The sequence below is a fragment of the Engraulis encrasicolus genome, chromosome 2 (genome assembly GCF_034702125.1).
Source record: "Engraulis encrasicolus isolate BLACKSEA-1 chromosome 2, IST_EnEncr_1.0, whole genome shotgun sequence".
In the NCBI taxonomy this organism is placed as follows: domain Eukaryota; kingdom Metazoa; phylum Chordata; class Actinopteri; order Clupeiformes; family Engraulidae; genus Engraulis; species Engraulis encrasicolus.
In genome coordinates this window covers 33,343,534-33,370,521 of record NC_085858.1, presented here as the reverse complement: position 1 = coordinate 33,370,521, position 26,988 = coordinate 33,343,534, and the positions used below count along the sequence as shown (strand labels likewise).

Sequence of the window (26,988 nt, the reverse complement as noted above, 5' to 3'; positions counted from 1 at the left end):
TAATTAAACGGGATGCATATAATAAGGGTAATATGCACAACACAAATTGTGACAGCAAATAGTCGCAAATCGGGCAGATCCTATCCAGTGACTTGGCATGGGATAGTGTCGACTGCCTTATACGAAAAACTAATAAAGAGCAGCCTACGCTTACCACCATACTTCGATTAGAAGGAAAAGGATTTTTGAGTGTCTTCGTCCTTATTTACAGTACTTATCAACAGCAGTTTGTATTTTCGCATTGCTTTGACACGGAGTGCTTGGGCAGAGAGATAAGGGATGCTCGCATCTACAGCTTGTTTCGGTGTCTAGGGACACCATAATTTTCATTCATTAGTTCGGTTCCTTATTCTCCATCCTCTCTTTTTTGGAAATGCAACGCGTAGCTCCTATTCAGATTCAGTTGAGTTGTAGCCTACCACTTTGCAGGAAAGTTCGAATATGTTTAAAACGTCGAACCGAGGAGTTGCAGACAGCAAAAACATCTAAAATAGTTAGCTATCCGTGTTTCTGACATTCTATAAAACTTTAACGTGACAGGAAAAGCATTAACATCTAATATGTAGGCCTAGGCTATCAGTGTTTCTGATATTCTATAAAACAATGAATAACGTGACAGGTAAATAACTGTCCGGACGACATCCTCGTCATTGGGTACCCACCAGAAACTGGTAGAAATTTCGGGGACCATGCACGGCAGCCCACCTGACCCAACTAATCGTATTCCGCGTGCGAGATTCCACTTCCTCATCCAGGTTGACTCGGACTGCAATTCTGTTAATAACAATGTAATCTTGATCAAATTGTTTGTGTTTTAGAGGACGGTGGTATATCCATTATGATTTCCGATAGGCCACCTACGCCGAGTTGGTCCAGTCGAGGCAAACGCGTGCTTTGCGTTTGGCCTACTTTGACCTTCGACTCGTGCATCTCTCATTTTGGTAGCAGAGGCTCGTGCAACGTTTGGAACTCTCATCTTGGTCACCTGATTCTGAGCATCATTGTGTGATGGGTGAGTGCTTTCATTATGGTCACTGTGTCATTGTCACCGACATTTGGGTTAATTTGTAGTTGGCCCAAATATTAGGCCTACAGTGTAGCAGTTGCTTGGGTGCAGTTCCTAAAATGTCACCCAAAGTCGCCCCCTCGCTAAGCTATCTTATCGAAAGCACCAAAAGTCACTATCCCTGATGTGACAACACTCACACACAATTAGGTGTAATTAGATGTTGGCTATACAATTGTGATCTCTTAAACTTGCCAAGAGGCCTGACATGAATGGACTGAGGCAAGTGTAACATTTCAGGCCCAGGAAGGCTGCTGTTATCTGAATGTAACAGTGGCTCCACCCCAACCAGCTCCTCCTATGATAACCAGTTTTACTGATACTCATATAGCACAGTGTATTACGCCTTTTTACATTGGCTTCTCAATATTGCTCTATGGGCTGATAAAACAAATCATTTCCTAATTGCTTACATGGGTCTATGATTTCTCCTGCTTATCAGTGTTGTGCATTTCAAAACTCCTGTCAAGTCTATTTCAATATGGCCTTACTACATGACTTACTACATGACATACTGACATGATTTGATGACAAAAGGCTTTTCAAACTCTTCCAGGCCATTAATAGTAATTATGTGAATTTGGTGTAAATATGAACTGCAGCATCAAGACAAACGGGACTATTTCTAGGGAAGAAGCCCGATTTTTCTTGATTCTGCTGTCCTCGACCGTGAGAATCACAGAAGCTGAAACACAGACATGCTTCCTCCATGAACTTCAGCATGCTCGTGACCCTAGTCATGACCTAATGGTGAGATGGCTGCTGTGTGTTCTTTTTTAAAGATTTTTTTAGGGATTAGGGATTTTGTGCCTTTATATTGTGAGGACAGTGAAAAAGAGACAGTAAACGAGTGGGGAGAGAGAGATGGGAAAGGACTGGCAAATGACCCGGGCCGGAATCAATCCCCGGTCACCTGTATAGTAACCCAGTGCCCTACCTTTAGGCCACGGTAGGGCGGTTTGCTGTGTGTTCTTACTATACCTTCAAAGTTTGTTCATGACTGATTACTGACCGTGAGAAAGAGATGGAGAGACCCTCACCATTCATTCCTTATGCTTAATGAATTAAATGTTAGTAACGTTTGTTGTAATTTTGGGTCAGCCCAGCCATCTTGAAATATCGGCCTTTTACATGAACATGGATTCAGTAACTGCCTGCATTCGAAGGATGAAAAGAAATAAGCAGTTTTCCTAAGCAGGTATTGTGAACCTTAAAAAACGCATGGTAACATTATGTGACTTTTTCTTTACATCACACACCCAGTCATTTTCATGCTTTCCCAGCACTCAAAAGTCTGACTAGAAATTGTGTGTTTGTTAATGCTAACAACATTGTGAAAACATTGACGCCAATGGATGGATCTGATGTTGATTGATCATGTGCTTTGTGTGTGTAATGGTGTATCATGCTCACTTGAGATTCAACAGTTCTCAGGCAAGTGACAGTTTAAGTTCTCAAAGGTGTTTTCAAACATGTCAACAAACAAGAGTCATCCCAGTAGGTTAACTATATCATCCCCACTCCCCCACACCCCTTTCCCCCACCTCAAGTTCCCCAGGGCTGAGTCTATCAGTAAGAACTTGTGTGCTTACGTCACAAACCCGACGGGAAAGGAGGGCAGAAAGGCTATGGGCCAAAAAGATAAAGCAATCTTTAGGAGGATGCAGATGATAAGTGCTAAATATACCAATGTGTTCTGTACTGTGTCCCCAGACGCAGAGCACAAGTTTCGATGCAAACCTTGCCACAAACTTCACCCAGCCTTCAACCAACTTACCATAGCCTAATATAATAATAAGAACCCACACAGGAAGGTCAGACATCCAGTGAATAGATATAATAAAAAAGGCTGCTCTCTCTCTCTCTCTCTTTCTTATTCTCTTTACTAAAATATGAAAGCACCATGGTGTAGTCTTTTCTGATTACTTTTATTGGACACGCAACTATCCTTGAGTTTGAGCACGCCTACGATTGCAGCACAAATTCCGTGGAAGTGTCTTAGAAGGATATGTGGCAGTTTTTCCCTTTTTTTACGTGACCCCTCTGTCCCAGAGGAGGCTTTTGCTTCCAACATCATCAGCCCAATGGTATCGTGTGTTGTTGATACTGTAATTAGATGCTGTCCTTATACTAAACAAATGAAGTCAAGTCAAGTCAAGTCAGTTTTTATTGTCAGTTTCTTCATATGCACAGGTCATACAAGGACATTGAAATTATGTTTCTCTCTCTATACCATGAAAGGACATAGACATACACAGGACTGACATTTACAGACTGACATCAAAGTGCAAGACAGGACAAGTAGCAGTGATGGGCCAATAATAGTAAAATTAGTGAAATGAGTTAATATGCCCCTGACTAGTCGAGGGAATGGGGCCCCTGACTAGTCGAGGGATGTGATGTGGAGTTGGGGCAGAGAGGGATAGAAGGACCGTGGCAGAATGAAAGGACAGAGTAGAGGCCCTGCCATGGCCGACCAGTAGGGCAATCGTCTACCATGCGGCTGACCCGGGTTCGATTCCCGGCCCGGGTTCTTTACCGACCCTTCCCTGTCTCTCTCTCCCCATTCGCTTCCTGTCGCCACCTTCACGGTCCTGTTATAAATAAAGTCAAAAAGGCCAAAAAGATATCTAAAGGACATTGTAGAGAGGAATGAAAGAGTCAAGACAGAAATGGAAATGCATGATGTTAACATGGGGCAGTGGAGAGAAAGGGATTGCAAATTTGTTATTGTTGCAGATTTTTCTTGTGCCGTCAGGGACAGTCAAAAAAGAATCAAGTAGGGTTTTTTTACAGTAGAAGTTTGCAAGGCAACAGCATTATTGTTATAATGGCAGTATTATTTTTATATATTTGATGTATTATATATTTATATATATTATTATAGCAGTATTATTCACCCACCATAAACCTTCATCTGAGAGTCCTTGTATGTACGTATGTGGGTTGTTGATGTTTAAGGGCGTAACGCAAAAAAAAAAAAAAAGTTTCTCAAATACCTGAAAAAAACTATGGATAAAAATTGGAAGAAATAAAGCACTTAGTGGTCTGTGGAATTTCACCTTATTTTTGTCATTTTTGGGAAAATGTGTCCTGCATCAACACATAGCATAGGCATGTCACACCGCAGGAAAATGGAGTCACACCACAGGGAATTCACTGCATTATGGCCATTTTAATCCTTTTGTATACATGACTGACATCTGAGCTCGTGCTAACTTGATAATGATATTGTGTTTAATCTTAATATGTGTTTTCATTAATAAAAAAAACTTGTTTTCCTCCTATAAGAGCAGTCACACCACAGGACACCATAAAATGAACCTAAGCATTGCGTGACAGAAAGATTGCAATATGAAGACAAATTAAGAGGTTAAGAGTCACCTTAAACTTCCACAGCACTCTCCAATAACTGAGGTACTGACTGGTTAGGAGCCAGTCTTTAAGACCCTTGTAGTTGGCCTTGCAGCTGCCCATTCACAAACATTGACATACATGTCACCCCACAGGACGCAATTTGTGTTACGAAATTGAACTTGTAGTTAATATTACTGTCTTGAGTTTTTTCCACATTCACATATCTTAATCTAAAGTTAAGATTTATGCAATCATGCCAAATGCTTCATACATTATTCAAAATGTTGTTGGTTAATTTATATATATATATTATTATATATTGTTTCATTAATGTTACAGTCACACTGCAGGAAATTTGACATATAAACCTTTACATAAATCTTAACAAAAATGTTTCTTCTCATCTAAGACTAATATGAAACATAATGTACCACATCTTCTTTCATTGACATTTGTTTTTGAAAGGAAAATAACAGTTTTGTAGGTTTTTAACCAATGTTACGAAAAAACAAGGCGTCACGTCTCCCACCCATGTATGTATGTATGTATGTTCACCTTTACTTGAAATGACTTGGAGTCTAGCATGTGTGCTGATGATCCTAGTGTGCTGCTCACCACCTCAGCTCAAGTCTGTGGTCTGTTGTATTTCTGTCTGGTCTGCATACCCGAAATATTCATATGTCTCTCCTAGCATGTAGTACATTTTTTCCATTTTATTATTGCCTGTTGAACTCCAGACAATCTCACAAGTTTAAAAAAGAGGAAAGGGAGAGTGCTGCGTTGGGTCAATTGTTTGTAAAAGAATCAGGTGCTCTTCAGAAAGGACATGATAACTTCAGTAACTTGGCTTGTGACTATCTCCAAAATGTGAAGGTCCAAACAGAAGGTGCCTTGTTGGAAGTGGTAGTCTGAATGATCTGAGGCACACTGATCTTAGTGAAAAAAGTTAAAAATCCTTTATTTTAATGGATAACGCCTACGCGTTTCGACTACAATCAGTCACCATCAGGGCAAAAAAAAATCTCACAAGTGTCTTTCAGATCGGAACGATTGTGCAAGACAGCATGGGATTTCACAGGCTAGTTGTATTAGTGCATTATAGGCTACTGTTATATCTTCACTATTCTATTCCACTCTCATAAACAGATCTCTTACTGCATGTCACCTTGTTGCTATTCATGTGGCTCTAAAATATTTGTGTATATTTGATCCATCTCTAGACCAAGTGTGCATTCATTAGATGCGACGCAGACATACTATGATGTGATGAATGTGTGTGTGCTCGTTTTATCTTAATTTTAGAGGTACATAAATGGATGCTATTCAGAGCTATTTTATTCTGGTTGGTTGTTTACTTACACATTTGTGAAGAACACTAAAAGACAATACTGCCTTCACCAGTCCTGCAATAGATCCCTCAGTCACTTGGTCATCTTTTTTGCACTAAGGACTGTGTTCATCTATCAAGGACTGTGTTCACTAAAGACTGCACTGCCTGGTACCTCTATTAGTGATTAATTTATACTACTGCACCTTGTATGGAGGCTTAAATATCATTGTAGGGCCACTTAGTATAATGACAATATAAGGATTTCCATTTCTATTTCTATTTTAAATGAAGATTCAGTGTAATATTAGTAGTTAAAAATGTAATGCCCATTCACATTTTTTTCATTTGGTATAAACTGATTTTCAGTGGTAAACCAGAGAAGCTTATGTAGCCGAAGATGTCTGACAACCATGACATAATTAATTGATGTTTCTATAATGTAGCCTAATTATGTCACATTTTGGTTGTGAAAAAAGTGAAAGTCCACCTGTGAAACCCCTACTCCCATTGTCATTGTGACAGCACTCCACAGCATACAAGATGTGTAAAAAGACTTTTTATTGATCTAATGCTTCTTCTGCTACCTTAGTTAGGCCTAGTTGATGAACCAATCAGAGTCAGTAGAGACCACATCACCACGTCATTTGACAACCCTTTTATTGCTTCAAGATCTTGTTCATTGAAGACACAGCAGACACGTCATGGTGGTAAAGGGCATGCTCTTCGCCTTTGGTGGTAAAGCTTAGCTGGAGTCTCTAGTGGTACTGTCTGCACAGGGAGTTCACCACGACAGCCAGGAACTTCTGGAAAGCGGCCTGGACCTCTGGGGTGAAGCCAGCGCCCATTTGAGCGGCCACGACAACGGACAGGCAGTCAGCCAAGAGCTAGAGAAATAGAGAGGCAATTGAAATGATCACAAAAAATGCATTTGGGATTTCCCACGAAATTGTATTTTAGTGTCAGTAATTTGGTATTTTTGCCATGAGTAGCTAGAGCTAGTGTCTGTGTCATCATCTGAGGACGCGCGCAGGGGTTGGGAACGTACCCTGAAGTTGTCGGGATCCACGTGCAGTGATTCGGAGTGCAGCACGCTCAGTTCAGCGTAGGTGTTCTTGATGTCATCCATGTTCTTCACGGCCCTGTCCAACCCGTGCAGCACGGTGATGCCGTGCTTGGCCACCATGGGGTTACCCATGATGGCTGCGGCGTTGTAGAGGTTTCCAAACTTGCCGAAGTACCTCTGTGTCCATGGGTACACCACAAGACACCTGGTAGGGAGACAAAAATAATAATAATGTTAGAATCATGATGCACTATGCTGTTTTTCTTCATTACAATTATTCTATTTAAACAATTTAACATTTGATGACAAAGCCACGGTCTTGGTCCATGACCATGTTCAAACCATCTTATTTCCAAAGCAAACGGTAACACAATGGATTGTGTGCCGTTCCAGTAAAGTGTCTAACCTGGCCAAGGCCTTGGGACCCACGACATCATAGTCCATGTTGGCAAAGATGGTCTGAATGGTGTTGCGTTCGAAATCAGTCCACGCAACCATGTTTGTGGTTTGTATCGAGAGTCTAGCGAGAACTTGATGTAAGGGCAATCAGACCTGTACATGGCAGGCGAGTTGGTGACTCTTAAATAGTCCACTTCAGGTTACTCCTCCCAGCAGAGAAGCGATTGGGCGTAATATTTGTGGGCAGTTTTTTTGAACGGCACAAAGATGCCACACTGATATGTAATGTTATCTGTCAGTGTACACCATCTATAGGTTAAGAGTTGCATTTTTAGGGAATAACGTTGTGGCAAGCTGCCAAAGTGACACGTTCAAGCTAGACATATTTGTTAATGATGGAAAATATTTAGAAAGTACATGCCCTACGATATGCAATCATCACCATCCCTACTGACCCCTATGCCATTGTAAAATTCGAATAATCCTAAAACAATGCTTTGCCGCACTGAATTTTGCATGACTTTTGCTTGATAACATTGAACCACCAAAACGTGACAGGCTAAGCAGTAACTCAATGTTTGGAAAAATGGAATGGTCCAGTCGATGACACGCGTACACATGGTGCACCTGTTAATATAATATAATATAATATAATATAATATAATATAATATAATATAATATAATATAATGCCCTACAACACAATAAAATAATAATAAAATATTCGTGCATTAAACAGCCTAATTGTGAATTGTCATGATGAAAACACGTTGTTGGCCTATTCATTTTCTTTGAATCTTAAAATTTCAGAGAAAAAAAATAAGAAAAGGGTTAACCATAGAGGCATTGCCTTGGCTGGCAAGAATTGTTCTAAATGTAAAAGTAATCGTTGTCGCCTAATAATAAATCAAAATGTTTTGCGCTAGCAGCCACTCGGACAGCTGCTCGGTGCGCAGCGCGCAGTGGAACGCGGTGGAGCGCAGCGCTTTTTGGTGTTCTGCTGCCATCTACTGGCAATACTGTCTACTGAAGAAAAATAATTAGACTGGCAAGCTGTTCAACAAAATCGGTGGATGATAACCTAAACATTTCTTGACGTTCTGTGTGTCCGGTTTAAAATCTTCAGTTCCATCGCTTTTTCCTAGTTAATTAGTGCTGTTGTGGTTCTATCATTATGGAAATCATGTCCTAAATTGCAGTATGTAGTCATTATTTTACACTAGTAGGCCGGCCTTGACGGTAACAACAGAATAGAAAATTATTCGAAAGAATAACGGACGGTTTTGTATAAGTATTGTGCCCTATGCGTCATGCCATGACAATATTGAAGAAGTGCTGACATTTTGTGGTGTGCCTTGCCGCACATTGTGTGGCATTACAGTTTTTCTCAATTAGTTTTGTACATTTCTCACAACAGAATAATGATTCTCAAAAGTCTTTGTTCAATTGTGACTTCCTGGTGTTACCTCTGCACATGGTCAAATCAGTTTCTCATTGTTTTCGGCAGAAAGCAAATGCTCTCGTCCACCATGCCATGGCTGTGCACAATTCTCAGTGATTTAGTACATTATCAATTGCTTTTGTCATATCAGTCAAAAAGCTTTGTCACTGAATGCATGAAACTATCTCACCCGCCCCCCCCCAAATATTTAGGCCCTATATCATAGTTTAAGTCTTGACATGCAAAATGATTTACCAAGCTGTCATAATGTGATAAGCACTGTATAATTTCCATTGGATTTTTATCTATAAATGTGATCTGAATTGGTAAATTGCTCACAGGTAAATATTGACTCTCTCTAATCAAAGGCAATGGAAGGGATAGAGAAAACAGGCATGCAATACAACAATAGGCACTGTACTGCATTATATTACTCTATGCCTCATGTGCCCTTTATAATTACGCTCCACGCAAAATTACAATATTTCCCTAAAATTTCACAAGACAGTAAGTGCACTTTATACAGTATCAGTGTATTGTTTCAAATTTATTTTGCTTTACAGTTCTAGATTTTTTTCACATGGGCTTGCAAGACAAGTAAAAAGGGATGGTAGAGTGCCAGAGTTTGCTATTTTCAACCAGAGTTTGCTATTTTTCCTATTTTGCAATGAGAAAACCTGTCAATAAATACAGTGGTGCTCATATGTTTACATACCCCAGCAGAATATACGCTTTCTGGGCAATTTCTCACAGAATATGACGGATTACACAAAACCTTTTTTTTCACTCATTGCTAGTGACTGGCTTAAGATATTTATTAGCAATATTCTGTGTTTACTCTTTCGAAAGCATGATCACAACCCAAACTACCCAAATGACCCTGTTCAAAAGTTTACATACCCTAGTTTCTGATGCTGAATATGGCCCTGTTTAACATCAAGGACCGCTCTAAATTGTTTGTGGTAGTTGTGGATAAGGCTCTTAATGTTCTCAGATGACAAAACAGCACATTCTTCCTGGCAGAATGGTTGTTTCCTATAATATTTTTGGGTGTCTTGCTGGAACCTCACAGATTTCCCCTTGAGATTTCCCCTGAATGGCTCAATGATGTTGAGATCAGGAGAGTGAGACAGTCGCTCAAAAACTTCATTTTATTCTTTCCGAAGCTAATGATGAGTTGATTTGGCTTTTTGTGTTGAAATATTGTCATGTTGGCATGTCCAAACAATGGACCATGTGCAGTGTCAAGGCAAGTTTCCTCCAGTATTTTTCACAGGGCAATGTATTCATCATTCTGCTAGTATGGACCAAAAGTATAGTGCATTTGTAACTCAAATGTCCCCATGACATCAGTGGTTCATGACCATGTTTCACAGAAGGGATGGTGTAACTTTCATCATAGGCTCCATTGACTGTTCTCCAAATGATACTGTTAATAGTGGCTGAAAAAAGTTCCATATTGATCTCATTTTTCCAAATGACTTTGTCACATGCATTCTGATGCTTCTCACTATGTTATTTGGTGTATCATATGCAAAATAACATGTTTACATTTTTGTAGTAATGGCTTTCTCCTGGCAACCCCCAACAGCCCATCTTTCCTCAAGTGCCTCTTTGCTGTACAGTTTAAAACATTTTTTCATGTTGTCCTATATTTCACCTGAAGTTATTTTTTGGTTGTCCTATGCCTCCTGAACAATATCCCTTGCAATTATCATGGCAATGCAATGATTCCCTTGCCCAATGGCTTGATTCCAACCAAACCCCCTCATATTGCATTTCTGAATTGAAATTCCAACAGTGCCAACATGACAATATTTCGACACAGAAAGCCAAATCAACCCGTCATTAGCTTCAGAAAGAATAAAATGAAGGTTTTTGAGCGACCATCTCACTCTCCTGATCTCAACATCATTGAGCCACTCAGGGGAAACCTCAAATGTGAGGTTCCAGCAAGACACCCAAAGATATTATAGGAAACAACCATTCTGCCAGGAAGAATGTGCTGTTTTGTCATCTGAGAAAATTAAGAGCCTTATCCACAACTACCACAAACAATTTAGAGCGGTCCTTGATGTTAAACAGGGCCATATTCAGCATCAGAAACTAGGGTATGTAAACTTTTGAACAGGGTCATTTGGGTAGTTTGGGTTGTGATCATGCTTTTGAAAGAGTAAACACAGAAGATTGCTAATAAATGTCTTAAGCCAGTCACTAGCAATGAGTGAAAAAAAAAGGTTTTGTGTAATCTTTCATATTTTTTGAGAAATCGTAGAGAAAGCGTATATTCTGCTGGGGTATGTAAACATATGAGCACCACTGTAGGTTATAGTCTAAATGTATATCTAGGACAGTCTTATCTGATCAATATAATATAAAGTCGAATTTACAACATTTCCCATCCAATCTAAACAACATTTTGCTTCAGAAAAGATCCTCAAGAGTGTACTATTCAATTGACAACATGACAAATCAATTTGACTAGCTTGTCCATACACGGACCACACTATGACACAATGACTAACCATTCTGCTGGCACTGATACGTTCATTGACAAAAAAAACTTGGGTTTTGAGCAAGAGACTCGGTTTTGCAGGTCATCCACGGTGTTTTGCCATTTGTTAAAGCTGTTTTGAGAATTAATATTATGTTTTGCAAATTGCGAGAGAGATTCGAGAAATGTACAAAACCAATTGACAAATACTGTAATTAGCCTTTTGTGATCCTCATAATGAGACATTTGACGGGTGATTTAAATCGAATTGAATAAGTGGGACACCAGGTGGCGCTTGGAGCTTACGTTTGATCCAGTTGAATTTGTAGTCCACCCACTGAGGCTTGGGCTTGTGTAGACTAGCGTGCGTATATAGGCCTAGTAGACCTGACTTGTGTAGAACGTTATGTTAACCACAAGTTGAGGCGGGCCTGTATTTTACTTTTGTGATATTGTGATGGTTATCCCATTTGTTCGTCTTATTTGGGCTTTTTTTCCAAACTACCATCATTACTTTGTAATTTACCCACTGTTAATTTGATTTTGATAATTTGAACATTTGATTTGAATTGGCCCATGTCTAATTTGCCTGCTAACGGACATTTACAATCATTCCTATGTGTTCATGGAAAGAGACAGTCAAAGCATACCCAGAGACACACAAGCTACACACACTGTAGACAAGACAGACAGACAAGCTGATGTTGCATCAGTTTATAAGCCACCATTTCATACCAGCAGGTGGCAGACATGTACCAAAGCAGCGTTTGGTTCTCATTTCCTCTAGTCTACATCATTTATGCCTGTAACCAGGGGTGTCGTTCAGGGGGAATAAGTGTGACTGAGTCACCAGGGCCCCATGTAAGGGGCCCACACACAGTCCACATTATGGAAATATATGGCTTGGGGGGTCCATTGGAGTTGATTGTACATAGGGCCCAAAATTTGCTGCTACGCCCCTGCCTGTAACACACACACACACACACACACACACACACACACACACACACACACACACACACACACACACACACACACACACACACACACAGTGAAATTATTATTACTGACTATTGCTGGACTAGTCAGTACATCATATATGCTGGGGACCTGTGTTTGATTCCGACCCAAGGTTGTTTCCTGATCCTTCCCGGTCTCTATCTCTCCTCTCATTTTCTGTCTCTCTCGTTGTCCATTATAACAGTCAATTTAGGTCACATAGAAATCTTTTTGATATTGTTTGAAAACAAGTACACAAACAGTATGGAATACAATCATCAGTGTGTGGATTATCAAATACAATTAATACCTCATTAAAATGCAAATAATATAAATTACAAATCAAAAAGCTTATTGGCTTACTTAACAATTTCCCCACCAAAGCTCTAACATCATTGTCATCTCCAGAAACTGGGCTCTTTTGTTTTCAGGCAAAAATTGTCTTTGGGTGAAGCAACTTTGCATTAAAGTTTTGGAGAAGAATACCCCACCTGACACAAGTACCCCTCCTGACATGAGTTGTACTTTAGACCTGACATTGCTTCAATTAGCCCATTTTGGGCAGGTGTCCAGCAGCCAGACACCTATATTTAAACCATCTCAAAAGTGAGGCGAGGAGAGTGATAACTAGATTGCGTTTCCTCACAGAAATGCTGGAATATGCTTGCCCGTCATGCATTCGTTGCCCTCCTTGCATGCGTTGTCCTTCATGTATGTGTTGCCCTTCATTCATACATAACAGACAGTTTACCATGTTATCTAAATATGAGGTAAGTTCCTGTTTGACATACAATATTGGCCAAAATGCATTGCCGCTAATTGTAGTGCGTCCCAGAGACCAATTTGCACCATATTCGGTATGCGTCCTCTGCGGGTAGTGCAGATCATGTGTAATCATTTGTGTTTTGATCCGTCAAGGTATTGCCAAAATATGAGCTACCAAAAAAAAAGAACTGTTATTTGACCATACCTTTTGCCTTTCAAATGTGACCTTAAATGTCAAGTTTCATGTTGTCAACCGAGTGATTCTGAAACCTTAGTCCATGCTTATAACTTCTAGTGTGGTTGCATACTTTTCACAAAAAAGTTTTTTTTTTAGGGTCTTGACCCACTGACTAACTGACTATACAGTGTAAACAGGGGCAAAATACGGGGCCAAAACACATTTTCCCTAATTTTAGCGCCCCCCAGGGGCCAATATGGAAGAAAATCAGTGAAGATAATGTATCGATTTCTGTTGTGATACGAGTAGGCATTGCTGAGATATGAGCTGACTTCCTGTTTGGCGTCTTCACCATCAACTTTGATTGGCTCCTGTTTGAAGACGGGTTCAACCAATTGGTCCCGAACTTTCAGGGTAGATGCATCTCAGTCCGAAGATGCCCTGATAACATTTGTGTGACAATCGGACAAAGATTGTGGGCGGGGCACCATTTTTATAGTTGTTTTTTTGTACAAAATTCAAAATGGCTTAGAAATTATTCTGGCGGAAAATGACGGCAGAGGGCTCATTGGATTCGTCTTGGCCCAATGATTCTAGGGATACAAAGTTTTTGAATATCGGACCTACGGTTCAAAAGTTACCGTTTTCCTGTTGGTGGCGCTAGAGAGTTTGAGATATCTCTTAACAAAATGTAACGCTAAAAACGCAAAAAATGTTTGGCCCTGCCGTGGCATAACGGTTGGGCACTGGGTTACTACGCTGGCGACCTGGGTCAATTCCGGCGCGGGTCATTTGCCAATCCTTCCCCGTCTCTCTCTTCCCACTCCTTTCCTGTCTCTCCTCTAATGTCATGTCAAAAGTAAAGGTATAAAAAGCCCAATTATATATATTAAAAAATTACCTATTTTTTCATTTTTGTGAAATCACAAAATAAGTAATACCATGACCTGCAGAGTGAATAGCAACATTTAGGACAACATGCAAAAGCACATCCCTATGTTAAAATCCCATAGAAAAATGCCTGTTTCTTTTGGTGAAATTCTGCTTTCCAATGTTGACTGCATCCATCTATCCCAAAACCATATCAGTCCCACTATCATGCTTCACTGTAAGCATTGGGCACTTTAGGCGAGTACATTTAGGGTTTAACCCCAAAAAAATTGATACAAAAGGTTTTTTTATGGATTCTATTACTATTGGACCTGCTAAATGACATACTAAAAATCTAGTAAAATCTGACTTTGGGAAATGAGTTTTTTCAACATGGCTGCCATAGGCTTATTATAAGGGTCAAGAGACACTCCAGGTGAATAGGCCAAAAAATGTAGCTTGCCGATATCACCATGAAACTTAAACCGGTGATTACTCACATATTTGTGAGAAAAAAATGTATTGCAAGTTTTCTGAAATGTTATGTTTTAATATGGTAATTGGACTATATCTAATTAAATATGCATTAAATTTCAAAATGCAAAACCTCAAAATCTGAAAAAGCCAAGCTCAAAATTAGTCTTTTATTTTGTTTCTAGTAAGCCAGAAGATATCTCCACAAGAGATTATGGACATCTCTTTTTGTTTTGTAGTAAATCTACAAATCTTTGTGCAGACTCACCAGCTAGCATTTTTTTTCAAAACATGATTATTTAACATCTCTCTTAGATAAATAATTGCGTTTTATGTGTCTCAAGTTATTCCAGACATTCTTTGAGTCTGGTGGTATCATTCTTAGCATGTATCAAGGGCAAGGTCAGCTGTCCTCAAATCATAGCCTCTCCACAGAGCTGCCTAAGGGCTGGTGCTGGGACTCCTATTTGCCATGTACACCACATCACTGGGCCATGGTATCTGTTCTCACAGCTTCTCATACTACTGTTACACCGATGAAGCAGTTACTTTGTGCCAGATGACTCCACGGTCACACACATTTCCGCTTGCCTCTCTGAACTATCCACAAGTATGAAGGAATGCAACCTTCAGTTGAGCCTCGCCCAAATGCACTGCTGGTGATCCCAGCCAAAGATTTAGTTTGCCATGATATCGAGCTCAATATGGATTCTGCTACTGTTGCCTCAAATAAGGCCACAAGAAATCTAGGTGTCATTGTTGATGACCATCTATCATTCTCTGACCACATAGCCTCAGTTTCCCAGTCATGTCCTCTTTTTCATGCCCTAATTGAATACAAGGCCCTGACCCTTGCCTATGAAGCTACAACAGGCCCTACTCTGGCTCACCCGAAAGTTATGCTAAAGCCCTATGTCCTTTCAGGACATTGTCTGTCTCCAGTACCAACCGTTTCACCTTGCCCTCTACTTACACATGTAGTGGCTCCTGTCTATTCAGTTCAGCTGCTGAAAGACCCAAAATACGTACCTAGTGACACCATGATTCATTACTGATGATGTGCCCTGACAAACAGCACATGGATATTATCATAACAGTAGTGTCTTTATCCACCCAAACAGCACTCCAAACAAACAGATCCTGAAAACATGTTAGTTCATGCCAATTTACCTTTATTTTTAAAAACTTTGATCTTGAAAATGACACCTTTCCTGAAGTCAGATTTTCCTAGATTTTTAGTATGTTATTAAGGACACTTAGAGGTAACATAATCAGTTGAAAAACCTTTTGTATCAATTTTTTTGGGGTTAGGTCTTTTTTTTGCATAGATGTACTCGCCTACTTATCTTTGTACTACTTACTTGGTTACCACTACACATATTTGACACCATCTAAAACAAATTTGTTTGTCTTTGTGTTCCAGCGACCCTTATCCTTAGTCGGTTTGTCTCTGATGAGACCAGCTGTAAAATGATGTGAGGAACAAGATGTTAGACCAGAACAAGGCTGAAATGACTCCAAAACCTCAAGCAAGAAACTGTATAAAACTGTTGGTGCATTTCTTCCTAAATTTAAGAAACACAGAATAACCATTAATTGCACTATCTCGGGTTCCATACAAGATTTGACCTTGTGGGGATTCAATAATCATTATAACAGAGAGAAAGCATCCTTGAACTGCATGGGAGGAGGCAGCGACCTCACTAAGACTAACATGCCACATAGGATTAAATCCTACCGTGCACGTATGGTACCCCTGGCTTCAGAAGCAACGTGTGCAGGCCCACCTGAGGTTTGCCAATAAACATCCAACTGGTTTAGGATATGATTGGGAGGTGCTGTAGTCCGATGAAACCAAAATCCAGCTGTCTGGTGTTAACGCAACTCAGTGTGTTTTGAGGAAGAGAAGTGCAGCCTATGATCCCAAGAACACTCCTGTGTATAACATTATGTTTTGAAGGTGTTTGTCTGGCCAAGGCACAGGGGCCAGGGCATCTTCACATCTCTAACAAATGGATGGAGGGAGATATGTATCGTAAAATCTTTTTTAAAGTATGTTTCAGGGGCTTTTTGGGCCTTTATTATGACAGGACAGTGTGAGAGGAGACAGGAAATGAGCAGGAGAGAGATGTGGGGAATGACACTGGCCGGACTCGAACCGGGGTCCCCATGTGCATCCAAGCCCAAATGTGGGAGGCGTGCTGCGCACCTGCAGCCCCTGTATCGTACAATCCTAACTGCCAACCTCCTTCCCTCCACCACTAGACTGAAGGTGGGTCATGGTCATGGATGGGTTTTCAAACATGACAATAATCCACAACATACAGCCAAAGTATCGGAAGGAGTGGCTCAAGAAGAAGTACATTAAGGTCATGTATAGACAGTCTCCAAACATTCACCCTATAGTAATCCTATGGAGGGAACTGAAGCTCCCATTTGCCAAGCTACAGTCACAAAATTGTAATGATTCAAAGGGGATCTGCAAAGAAAAGTGAACAAAAATCCCTTCCAATATATATGAACAAACATTTTCATCAACTAAAAAAAATCCTGATATCTCTGTGCTAGAGAACAAGGGCTTTGCCACTAAGTACTTTGTCTTCTTTGGCTAAAACAGTTAAACGCTTATCTCCCTCAATGAAATACAAATCAATTAAATTATTCTGTTATTTTCTGGATGTTCTTCTTGATACTCTTTCCCTCCATGTTAGAAAACAGCCACCATTGGCCCTATGGCTCTAACGGTAGGGCACTAGACATGCTGACGTCCTGGGTTCGATTCTGGCCCAGATCATTTGCTGATCCGTCCCCGTCTCTCTCCCCACCCATGTCCTGTCTGTCCTTCACAGTCCTGTTAAGAACAAAGCCCCCCCCCCCCCAATATCTTGCAAATACATAATTCAAGGCCACTCTCTCTCATTTGCAAATCGGTATTTTGAGTGGGAGAATGTCTCCAAAGACTTTGTCTGTGCTGATTGACTGGGGGCAGGAAAGGGGGGGTTGACGGGAAAGGATGGGAGGACAAAGATTGACTTTGACAAAGATTGATTTAACAGTTTAAGTTAGAGTATGTAGGATTGGGAGGCAATGCAACTGTGCTTCCCATTCCAACATTTGATCTTTTCATGAACGTTAACTAAGTAATAAAGTAATTATGCATGACAGGTCCGACCAAAGTACACTAACGTTTTGCAGCTAAATAGGCTAGTATTTTCTAGGAATTCAAAATGGTAGACATGGAGGAGATCCACCTTATTATGTATGAAAAGTGTAATTATCCCAGTCATAATGAATACTTAGCCTAGACATTGATGTGTCACATACATTCTGGAAGTAAACTACTAAAATGTACTCTACCTCCAACCCTGCAATGGCTCAATAGGATCACAGGAACAATCATTACTAAAACACATTCAACTTTTGTTTACTAAGATGATAATCTTACTAAGTGGTCAGATGTGTTCCTATAGGCTATATGCTCACTCTGCCGGCTCACACAAAAATCACTGCAACGTGTGAAAGTGAAAGTGGAGTGAATGTGCGATCCTATACAGATTTTATCACATTTTTGTGATTTTTTATTTTATTTTTATTTATCTAAACCCATCCACCCCCCTTTTTTTCCTTGCTATTTTATCTTTGTCTTTTTTCGTTTTTCTCCTTTTTAAATATGTCGATTTCTTTCACATCATAATATCCCTTACGAAAATGGACCATGGTTTATTATGGTATTACTATGATTGTCATGGTTCTACCATGGTGTGTTCTACCATAGGTAATAATAATGTAATGTAATGTATATCATGGTTACTCTAAGTACTCTGAACCTACCATGATTGCACTATGACTTACAATGGTATTACTGTGTTTGTTTTTGTTTTTTTTTCAAAAATCGACCATGGTTGTAATGCAGTAACCATGGTTTTACTACCACATCTCATGGTGATTCTAAGTTCTGTCAACCAACCATAGTTCTAGTACAGTAACTGTCATAGTAGTAGCCCTTACAAAGATTAACCATGGTTCTACTCTCATGGTTTTATCATAGAATTACCATGGATTAGAGTTAATCATGTTTTTTAGTGTAACCATTACAACCATGGTTTGTGACTATGGTTTAACTTGTGGTTTAACCCTAGTATAGCCTACTCTTTGCCATAAACCATGGTTCCCCCTCAAACAATATATTTTTTTAAAACCATGGTTGCCCACCCAAAAAGCCCTTTTTTAAAAAACCATGGTGGGGGGAAGGGGTGCATGGTTAAACCATAGTCCCGAACCATGGTTTTAAAACACGAAACCTCTGAATAACTACATGTGAGTAGCTGTGGTGTAATGGCTAGGGAGTTGGACTCGAGATCACAGGATTGCAAGTTCGAATCCTGCCCTCACCATTCCGTAGACCTCCATCCATGGCTGAAGTGCCCTTGAGCAAAGCACCTAACATTGATCCAGGGACTGTAACACATAGCCTGTGAGTCGCTTCGGATAAAAAAAAGCACAAGCTCACTGTAATGTAAAGAATAACTATTAACCATGGAATGGTTCATTTTTGCGTAGTTAAACGATGGTAAATCCATAGTTAAACTACGATTAAAATAGTTAAACCATGGCCAAATCATAGTCAAACCATGGTTGAATAATTGAACTATAGTCAATCAATGGTTAAACCATAGTCACAAACCATGCTCAAAAAACCGTGAGTAAACTATGAGTGAGTAACTAAAAAACATGGTTCAGTTCTCAGCTCTCAAAAGTTTAATGTGTTTTAGCAAGGATTGCATTGTCTGCTATTCCTGCGTGTATAGCAGACAATGCAAGTTTACGTGTAAAATAGTGGACTTGTCCTTAAGCTCAATCCCCAGGTGCAAGTGTCACATGTGTGATAGTTTGATTTTAATATGTTTGCGTGAAGTAACAAAAACAAACAAAACACTGCAAAGCCACTCTGAATAAAAACACAGCAAACCAAAATTAAAATCAAACTATCACACATGTGACACAAGTTTTCTTTCTAGCACCACAGCTGTCCAAAACATCTGCATATGACTTTGAGCTTGTAAAACTTCATCTTGTTGTCATCTTGAGCAATGCATGACCACTTGTGTATTGGGCTGTGCATTGCTCTTCACTCATTAGTTAGAGTTAGTGCTAAGATACTTTTTTTCCACTGTTCCTTGTATACACAAGGCACAAGGTAGGATGACGTCGTTTGTGCGGTCCCCGTGGCATGCATGTCTCAAAATCTACACCGTAATGAAAAAATGCTGTTCAAATAAACTCGCTGTGAGACTGTTTTTCATCACGGAATGCCAGCAGTTGATACAAATCTGAATACGGTATGTAAAGCGATGTTTTCAAATGAAAAGTGTTTCCCACGACACTCCTTCGGACTGCGCTGTCAAAAGTTGCATGTGGGGTTTTCTGACAGCGGACTGTGGAAGTGGTCGCGAGAGCCATCTATAATGAAGTTACCGGTATAACCTACTAAAAAGGAACCCTACACTGAACTTACCTGACTCTAAGGATGTATGCAGCAAACGTGGTAGTCAGAAACTAAATGTCTGGATGCTGTGTAAGGGCAACCAAGCTTACCTTCTGCGACCCTGGGTGAATGCAAGCATTGACATCGGTGTCGGACAACTCTGTCTTCCGAGCCTTTTCCCCAGCTGGCTCTCCTCCGATGGTCACAGTTGTAGGGGAAACCCCACGTAAATACATAAAATCCCAAAGGTCCATACATCCATAAACTTTCCACATATTCCCAAAGCCAGTCCCTGAAACCCTGAGCAAGCTAGCTCCAATGCCAGCCCCACGCAGAGCATGCGAGCTCAGTCTCTCTCCAGGGCTCTGCTTTCCAAATGACTATCCCGCCTCTCATCCAAAATGGCTTCCACTACTACTTAAAGGCTCAGAGCCGCAAAAGGTAGTCAGTGCCCCCATGTGGTGTGGATGTGTTAGTGTGCTGTACTATTTCCAATGCACCTAAATTAACCCTTTCATTACACATCGTTCACTTACTAATGACTCGCATAAGCATCGGCTGACTCAGGACCGTGATTAATTAAACTTTTAATCCTACCTGAAAGCCCTTTAATTCAACACTTTAGTACATTTATGTCTGTGTGTCACTTTTGTAACTTTGCCTATTTGTATTGCTGTACATGGAACCGTATGGTGCAGTGTTCTGTCAGAATGTGAATTATGATACCTTGAAAAATTAAAAATTGAACATCAAAAAAACGTATATTTTAAAATGGACGGTTTCTTGTCTAAACATAGCCTGTAAGATCATAAACAACACCTGAAAATGGGGTGTATGGTTCTTTATTCATTTCAGAGATAATGGGACATAAAGGTTGAAATGAGTTGTAATGAAGTAGTAATAGAGTAGTGTCAGGGACAGGACTGGACTGGCCATCTAGTATAATGGGCATTTTCCCGGTGGGCCCTGCACCCTCGTCGGTCCCTATTCCAGATACTCAAAAACTGCACAGCATCATCATTGTCAATGGACACAGTGGAAGCTAGACCATTTCCAGCATTTAGAGAAGGCAGGGTTGAAAGAATAAGCTCAGTAAATTATTTTTTTAATGTTCAAGCATCAAAGGGTATGTTGTAGCTGTATATGATGGAAACTGGTTGCTAGCATTTGTTGAGGAATGTATGCCGAGCTCTGGAGAGGTGAAACTGAACTTCCTGCATCCTTCCAACTTCCATCCTTCCATCCTTCACATATTCTGATAGACATGCTGTTATGTGATATTGCTATGGTATTACCATATTATTATTAGGTGATCTGTATGATGCCATATTGTTGAGTCCCATTATCTCTGAAATGAATAAAGAATCAAGCACCAGCATTTCAGGTGTTGTTCATGACATTGCAGGCTACGTTTAGACAAGGAACTGGCCATTTTAAAATTTAAGTTTTTTTGATATTCAATTTTTAATTTTTCAATTTATCATAATTCATATTCTGAGGGTTGTTGTATTTTTGTGACTTACACTGACTGATATAATCAAGGCTGAATGTATAGTGTCCTACCCTCATATGTAAACCTTTGCTAGTCTGTTTCTCCCTTAATATTGGTGTCAGATTCACACAAATGCAGTTCTGGGGTGCTACCTTGCTACTAAACAGGCGCACCATGTATGATTGAAATCTGTGTTGGTCGGGTCCCAAAGTGTCTGATTTCATGTGAAATGACCCTTCTGTTTTTGTGTAATGGCCGCACTGAATGAGGAGGTGGGCCGCATGTGGCCCACAGGCCTCCAGTTGCCCATCCCTGCCATAGAAGATGTTAAATCAACTCTCTTAGGTATAGGCTGCTCTAGAACAGGGGCCAGGGCGGCCCACGGCCCCTCTAGAATTGCTTCTGTTGCGGCTCCTGTTGCGGCCCCTGTACTTAACAGGCAACGTTCAATATTTTTTACTTGAATATCCAAATATAATATACAATAGGTATAACGGTACAACTCCATCGTTTGTAGTTGCGAGGACCTCACAAATATCAGATGGCTTCTGACGGCAACGACACTATTTTGACAGACAGCTGTCCTGTTCCTCCACTCACACGGTTTTCGCTCCACCAATACTCCATTTCACCGTCCCTACAGTTACGCTTCTATTACTTGCATTCACCGACACATAACCTTGCTTTAACCACTGCCACATTCTTTTTCACCCGACCAAAACCTACAGAACCGAAGTGATACGTGCTAGTCCGCTCATTGAAAATATTTTATCCACACTAGTTCCAGCGCTGGCATCAAACACGCAGCCAATGGATGCGAGGCTGCGTTATTGTGATTAACGGTCAGCCAATGGGTGTGGGCTACATCATGACGGTAGGACTAATGTTCATGGGTAATGTAGTCGACGTTTTAACTTTCATCAGACGGCAGCTACAGATCTGTGCGGGCAGCTGTTTAACGTTCAGTCGGGCGCGCGCTACCAGCCAATTTGGCTAGTGTATTTTCACCCGCATTTGGTATGTTGGCGTTAATTTAGAGCCCTGAACATTAGTAAACCTCCCTCTCGAAGCCTCAATACAGTGCGGTAGTCTGGGCTATATAAAATAGATTATTGAAGCTGCTTTTTTTTCATTAAATGTGCCCCCCTAAAACACATTTAGCCAACCTCGGCCCCCCTGGCAATTTTGGTCTAGAACCGCCACTGTTTCTAACACTGCATGTTTACTGTGTATTAGTTATGTAACAACAGTGAAATAAAATGGAAGCTGTTTGTAGCCTGGCTATGCAAATAGTAAATGAATGATTGTTGAAGACATTTAATACACTGCAATATAAAAGGACTAAATAGGGCTGATTTAAAGACGTTGAAAAAAAGCAACAACATAGGCGTCCAGGTCGATCTGCTGCAGATTAGTTTTGCTTTTCAGTGAAAAAATGTAAGAAATTGCGGTATAGGCCCATGGGAGTTCAGAAAGCCTTTTTTAGACTGTCTAACTGACAAATGACAGCACCAATATTGTGATTGTTGTGTTGTTTATTTGACATCGTCTGATATTTTAACAGAGCATGTGTGTGAGCGCATTTCTTGGCGCAACACGGCCCGGCAGTTTAGCGGTACTTCTCGGCCAGGGCCAGGGCCAGGTTTTGGAAGAACTTGTCCAAAGACAGCTGAACCTCAGGGGTGAAGTCTGCAGGGAACATTGCAGCAATGACCACGATGACGCAGTGAGCCAAGATCTGTGAATGATGACAGATGGAATTAGCAGAGAGTTGGACAATGAAGATGTTTACCTTACAACAAATAATCTTCAAAGTATTTATAGTTTGAGTGACATTGGGCAGGCAAGGCTTATGTCGTCTAAAACACACCTTGAAGTTGGCAGGATCAATCCGGAGCTTGAATGCATGCAGCTCACTGAGAGCGGCCAGGCCACCGGTCAGGTCATCGATTTTGCCCACGGCGTCTCCGACGGCACCCATGATGGTCTTTCCGTGCTTCTTGACAGGTGCAGAGCCAGGGGCGGTGGATCCCCAGTGGGAAAAGTAGGTCTTGGTCTGAGGGTAGACGACCAGCATCCTAAAAAGAAATGGGAAGATGGTGTAAACATGTAGCCTCTGTACATTTTGCAGATACAATTATGTTAGTCATATGCCTAGCCAACATCTGACATGATATAGGCCCTATGGGTGACTTAAACGTTTTAGCAATAATCGCTCTAGTTGCAAATTAACAAATAAACGATACATTGCATATATTCAGAGAAGCAACGTGCATTAAGCCTACCTGCCAAGAGCTTCGGCTCCGATGTCATCGGCCTTAGAGGAGATCTTTCCCCACACGGCCTTGACGGTGGCCTTGTCTTTTGCTGAGAGACTCATTTCGTCTTCGGAGTGATGTTCACTTTTCAGTTAAACGATGAAGGAAGGCAAACGTTAGACTGTATTTATACTAGTCAGATATGTGGTCACACCCTACAAACCGCTCCTTTGGCGTGCGTGACTTGACACACCTATTCCTGCGTCATCTAATGTGACATTTTGCCAATAAACTGTTTTAATTCAGATAACACGTTTATGCGCGTTTTCGATAACTTCACTAATGCCAAATTTGTCGGCTTCAATATGCTATGTCAACCAATTAAAGTATGCTAAATCTTCAGTCAAGTTCTATACAATTAGCATGCACTTGTATTTAGCATTAAATGGTTTGTATTTTTCTAATCTCGGTCTTCTTTCCCAGTTATTAATTAGGCTACGGTAAAATAGCCTATACATAGCCTTTTTGGAGAAATGGTTCTGAAAGAAGCTGAGAAGGGTAAAAGCAAAGAGTGTGGCATTATTCGTAGGCTATCCATGACTGATTGATGTCAAGGGAAACACATTTGTGCTTAGGCTATTCGTTTTGAGAATAAATTGTGTTTGTATTTTTAATGTGTGAAAACAACTGCAGTGGTAAAGGATTTTGCATCACTGGTAAAGTTCAAGACTTGTAAAATTAAAGTCCATAGCCTAAGTCTCAAACTGATTTTAAGCGAGATAAGATAGGCCAGGCTCAGATTTTGGAGTTTGGTCTTTTTAATCCCTTTCTCGCACGATATTGCTTCGAAATTACTCTCCTTATTAACGTAGGAATCAAAAACTGCTTATTCACGTTTGATATACTTCCAAGACAACACGCAAAACATATTTGGCCCGTTTCCCATCTTTGAAGAAGTCACGTCGGCTGGGTACTCAGACGAGAGAAAACCAATCAGATTCCCTTTTCTGCATTTAGGGTGGAGCCAGGAGCTCTTTTAAATCCCAAATCAAGCATCCCATCCCACAAGCGTTCATCTTCAGAGACACCTTACACACTTCAAGAAACCCTCAGACGTCAATATGGTTGACTGGACAGATGCTGAGCGCGCCGCCATCGCCGGCCTGTGGGGAAAAATCAACCCCGACGAGATCGGACCACAAGCCCTGGCCAGGTAGCCGACTCCACTTCTCCATACCCCACCCCGCTTTCTCCCACTCTGAGTGTCTCTTTCAGCGCAGTAACCTGTTGGAAAGCGTCAAGCCATGTATGTATTGTCTTACAGAGCTCTGATCGTGTACCCATGGACACAGAGATACTTCGCCACCTTCGGAAACCTTTCCGATGCAGCTGCCATCATGGGTAACGCCAAGGTGGCAGGGCACGGAAAGACCGTGATGAACGGACTTGACAGAGCCGTGAAGAACCTGGATGACATCAAGAACACCTACAAGGAGCTCAGTGTCATGCACTCTGAGAAACTTCACGTGGATCCCGATAATTTCAAGGTTAGTTGTCAGATTGTCTTTTTCATGCGTGCAGTCCGTTTTCAGCGCAACGACATGGATTAATGCTTATGTGATGGTCTCTTCCTTTAGGTTCTGGCTGACTGCATCACTGTGGTTGTGGCCATGAAATTCGGCCCAGCTGGCTTCCCCGCCGAAGCCCAGGAAGCCTGGCAGAAATTCCTGTCCGTTGTTGTCTCTGCTCTCGGCAGGCAGTACCACTAGACATGCTCCAAGCCATTGAGAGAGAAATAACAACTTCATAGCTTTGCGCTGTGTTCTCTCAAGATGAAACAATAAAATATACATTCTTCAAAAGCACCCATCTTCTTCATTTTATTCAAACATAGGCTATGCCTACCACACAGTTAGGCCTAAGTGTTATAACGTAGCCTATTAATGTAGGGTGGAAATCCATGCACTGTTTTGAAATGGTTTATCTGCCATAACTTAACTCGTTAGAGAGAGAAGAAGACGAGAAGTGCAAGAAAGTGCCTTGTTGTTGTCTTCAGCATGAAGCCTGGTGGTCTGAATTCAGTGATAGCAGAGCAATAGAATATCTCCACCAAAAAGGCTCCCATGCTGAAATATTTCCAAATTTGACAACCAAACATATTTTATCCAAGAGAAGAATGGCGAAAGGGGTCAGGCTGATTATGCTTTCAAACCATTCACATATTTTTGGCTAGGCCTATTTAATAAGGGATTTATTTTCTCACTTTGAGTCAGTATATCTCTGTTGAAATTGGTCCTAATTCCCTTTTTGCCCAAGGCCCCTTGGAATAGCCCTGTGAACTGTATGCACAGTTTGGACAGCCCTGTAGAAAATCAGCACATTAACCTTGAGCTTTTAGAGTAGCAACTTCACTCGAACATAGCCTACTTATGTTATGGGCTTGCCTTAGGCTATTGGAAGTGAAATCCTTGAAATTCTTTTATTTGGTCGAACAGAAACTATTTTGGTGCACTTAAACAAAAATAGGCATGCGCAGAAATCTAGGCACCCCAAAGAATTGATTCCATTAAAATGTAGAGCTATGCAAAAGTTCAAGTTCCCGTATAGTGGGTGCGGGTAAAACAAAAAGAGGTCTGGCACTTTGGCTTTTTCCGAAATCCGATTCAGGCAGGTTTATTGTCCTCATTGCGTAGACACCCTGCTTCAAATCAATGCACATTTACCTTAATATCAATCACCTTAACATTTATTTCTTGAAGAATATTGAACAGTGCTTATATTGTCCTGGGCACGCCAATCTCAGCATAACTTCAATTTCGACTCTTGTGCATTCTTTTGAATAATCTGCTCATTTTAAATTTGAAGGTCTAGTTCATTTCTTTTCTCTTGAAAATCACTATAGCCACGGTGGCCGGTGAACAAAAGTGAGTAGGCCTATCGTCGATGTCAAGCCAAGCCCTGTATGTAGCCACACGAACTCGTAGACACTCCTAAATTTCATTTTCCATTTTTTGCCAGGCAAATGTAATCTGACATAATTTCTCTGGCCTTCTCTTTCACCTTATCATAGTTCTGAAGTCAGTGAACGAACATTGACCATGCTGTAGGCCTATGTATACGGATGAGCTATACAAATGACTGTAGCCCCATTGAGTCATGGTGCTTATGCCTTGAAAATGTTAATAGCTAATTATTCAGCTGAATAAAGACAGGACTGAAATAATTGCTTTTGGTTTCAAGGATGGAAGACAGAAACTCTGTACTGACTTCGAATCCAAATCACTTAAAAGTATTGTGTCAAAAACCTTGGTGTGATGT

General features: G+C 40.7%; 3 protein-coding genes across 4 annotated transcripts; 1 reads left to right on the top strand and 2 right to left on the bottom strand.

Annotated features, from left to right (window-relative positions):
• The first annotated feature begins 948 nt into the window (after positions 1-948).
• On the top strand, positions 949-25,535 carry LOC134437601 (hemoglobin subunit beta-like). Its single transcript, XM_063187089.1, has 4 exons — positions 949-1,012; positions 24,688-24,883; positions 24,995-25,217; positions 25,308-25,535. The coding sequence occupies exons 2-4, from the start codon at positions 24,792-24,794 to the stop codon at positions 25,437-25,439; spliced, it is 447 nt and encodes a 148-aa protein (XP_063043159.1). The 5' UTR covers positions 949-1,012; positions 24,688-24,791; the 3' UTR covers positions 25,440-25,535.
• On the bottom strand, positions 6,394-20,385 carry hbbe1.1 (hemoglobin beta embryonic-1.1). 2 transcript variants are annotated; one of them, XM_063187063.1, is made up of 3 exons: positions 20,031-20,385; positions 6,799-7,021; positions 6,394-6,637 (listed from the first exon to the last, which is right to left on the bottom strand). In XM_063187063.1, the coding sequence occupies exons 1-3, from the start codon at positions 20,063-20,065 to the stop codon at positions 6,509-6,511; spliced, it is 387 nt and encodes a 128-aa protein (XP_063043133.1). In that variant the 5' UTR covers positions 20,066-20,385; the 3' UTR covers positions 6,394-6,508. The 2 variants fall into 2 exon arrangements, with proteins under 2 accessions (XP_063043133.1, XP_063043132.1); XM_063187062.1 differs by lacking the exon at positions 20,031-20,385 and adding an exon at positions 7,223-7,362.
• si:ch211-5k11.8 (Hemoglobin subunit alpha-like) lies at positions 22,930-23,845 on the bottom strand. The gene is made up of 3 exons (XM_063187096.1): positions 23,698-23,845; positions 23,283-23,490; positions 22,930-23,150 (listed from the first exon to the last, which is right to left on the bottom strand). The coding sequence occupies exons 1-3, from the start codon at positions 23,790-23,792 to the stop codon at positions 23,022-23,024; spliced, it is 432 nt and encodes a 143-aa protein (XP_063043166.1). The 5' UTR covers positions 23,793-23,845; the 3' UTR covers positions 22,930-23,021.
• Positions 25,536-26,988: the final 1,453 nt, after the last annotated feature.

What these genes read in the sequence shown, in the direction of transcription:
- hbbe1.1 (XM_063187062.1), bottom strand. Translation starts at nt 7,314, where the DNA reads ATGGTTGCGTGGACTGATTTCGAACGCAACACCATTCAGACCATCTTT. An exon ending in GGTCCCAAGGCCTTGGCCAG is followed by an intron (nt 7,022 to 7,222) that starts GTTAGACACTTT and finishes TCTCCCTACCAG; the next exon opens with GTGTCTTGTGGTGTACCCAT. An exon ending in TGGATCCCGACAACTTCAGG is followed by an intron (nt 6,638 to 6,798) that starts GTACGTTCCCAA and finishes CTATTTCTCTAG; the next exon opens with CTCTTGGCTGACTGCCTGTC.
- si:ch211-5k11.8 (XM_063187096.1), bottom strand. Translation starts at nt 23,792, where the DNA reads ATGAGTCTCTCAGCAAAAGACAAGGCCACCGTCAAGGCCGTGTGGGGA. An exon ending in GGAGCCGAAGCTCTTGGCAG is followed by an intron (nt 23,491 to 23,697) that starts GTAGGCTTAATG and finishes ATTTCTTTTTAG; the next exon opens with GATGCTGGTCGTCTACCCTC. An exon ending in TTGATCCTGCCAACTTCAAG is followed by an intron (nt 23,151 to 23,282) that starts GTGTGTTTTAGA and finishes CATCATTCACAG; the next exon opens with ATCTTGGCTCACTGCGTCAT.
- LOC134437601 (XM_063187089.1), top strand. Translation starts at nt 24,792, where the DNA reads ATGGTTGACTGGACAGATGCTGAGCGCGCCGCCATCGCCGGCCTGTGG. An exon ending in GGACCACAAGCCCTGGCCAG is followed by an intron (nt 24,884 to 24,994) that starts GTAGCCGACTCC and finishes ATTGTCTTACAG; the next exon opens with AGCTCTGATCGTGTACCCAT. An exon ending in TGGATCCCGATAATTTCAAG is followed by an intron (nt 25,218 to 25,307) that starts GTTAGTTGTCAG and finishes CTCTTCCTTTAG; the next exon opens with GTTCTGGCTGACTGCATCAC.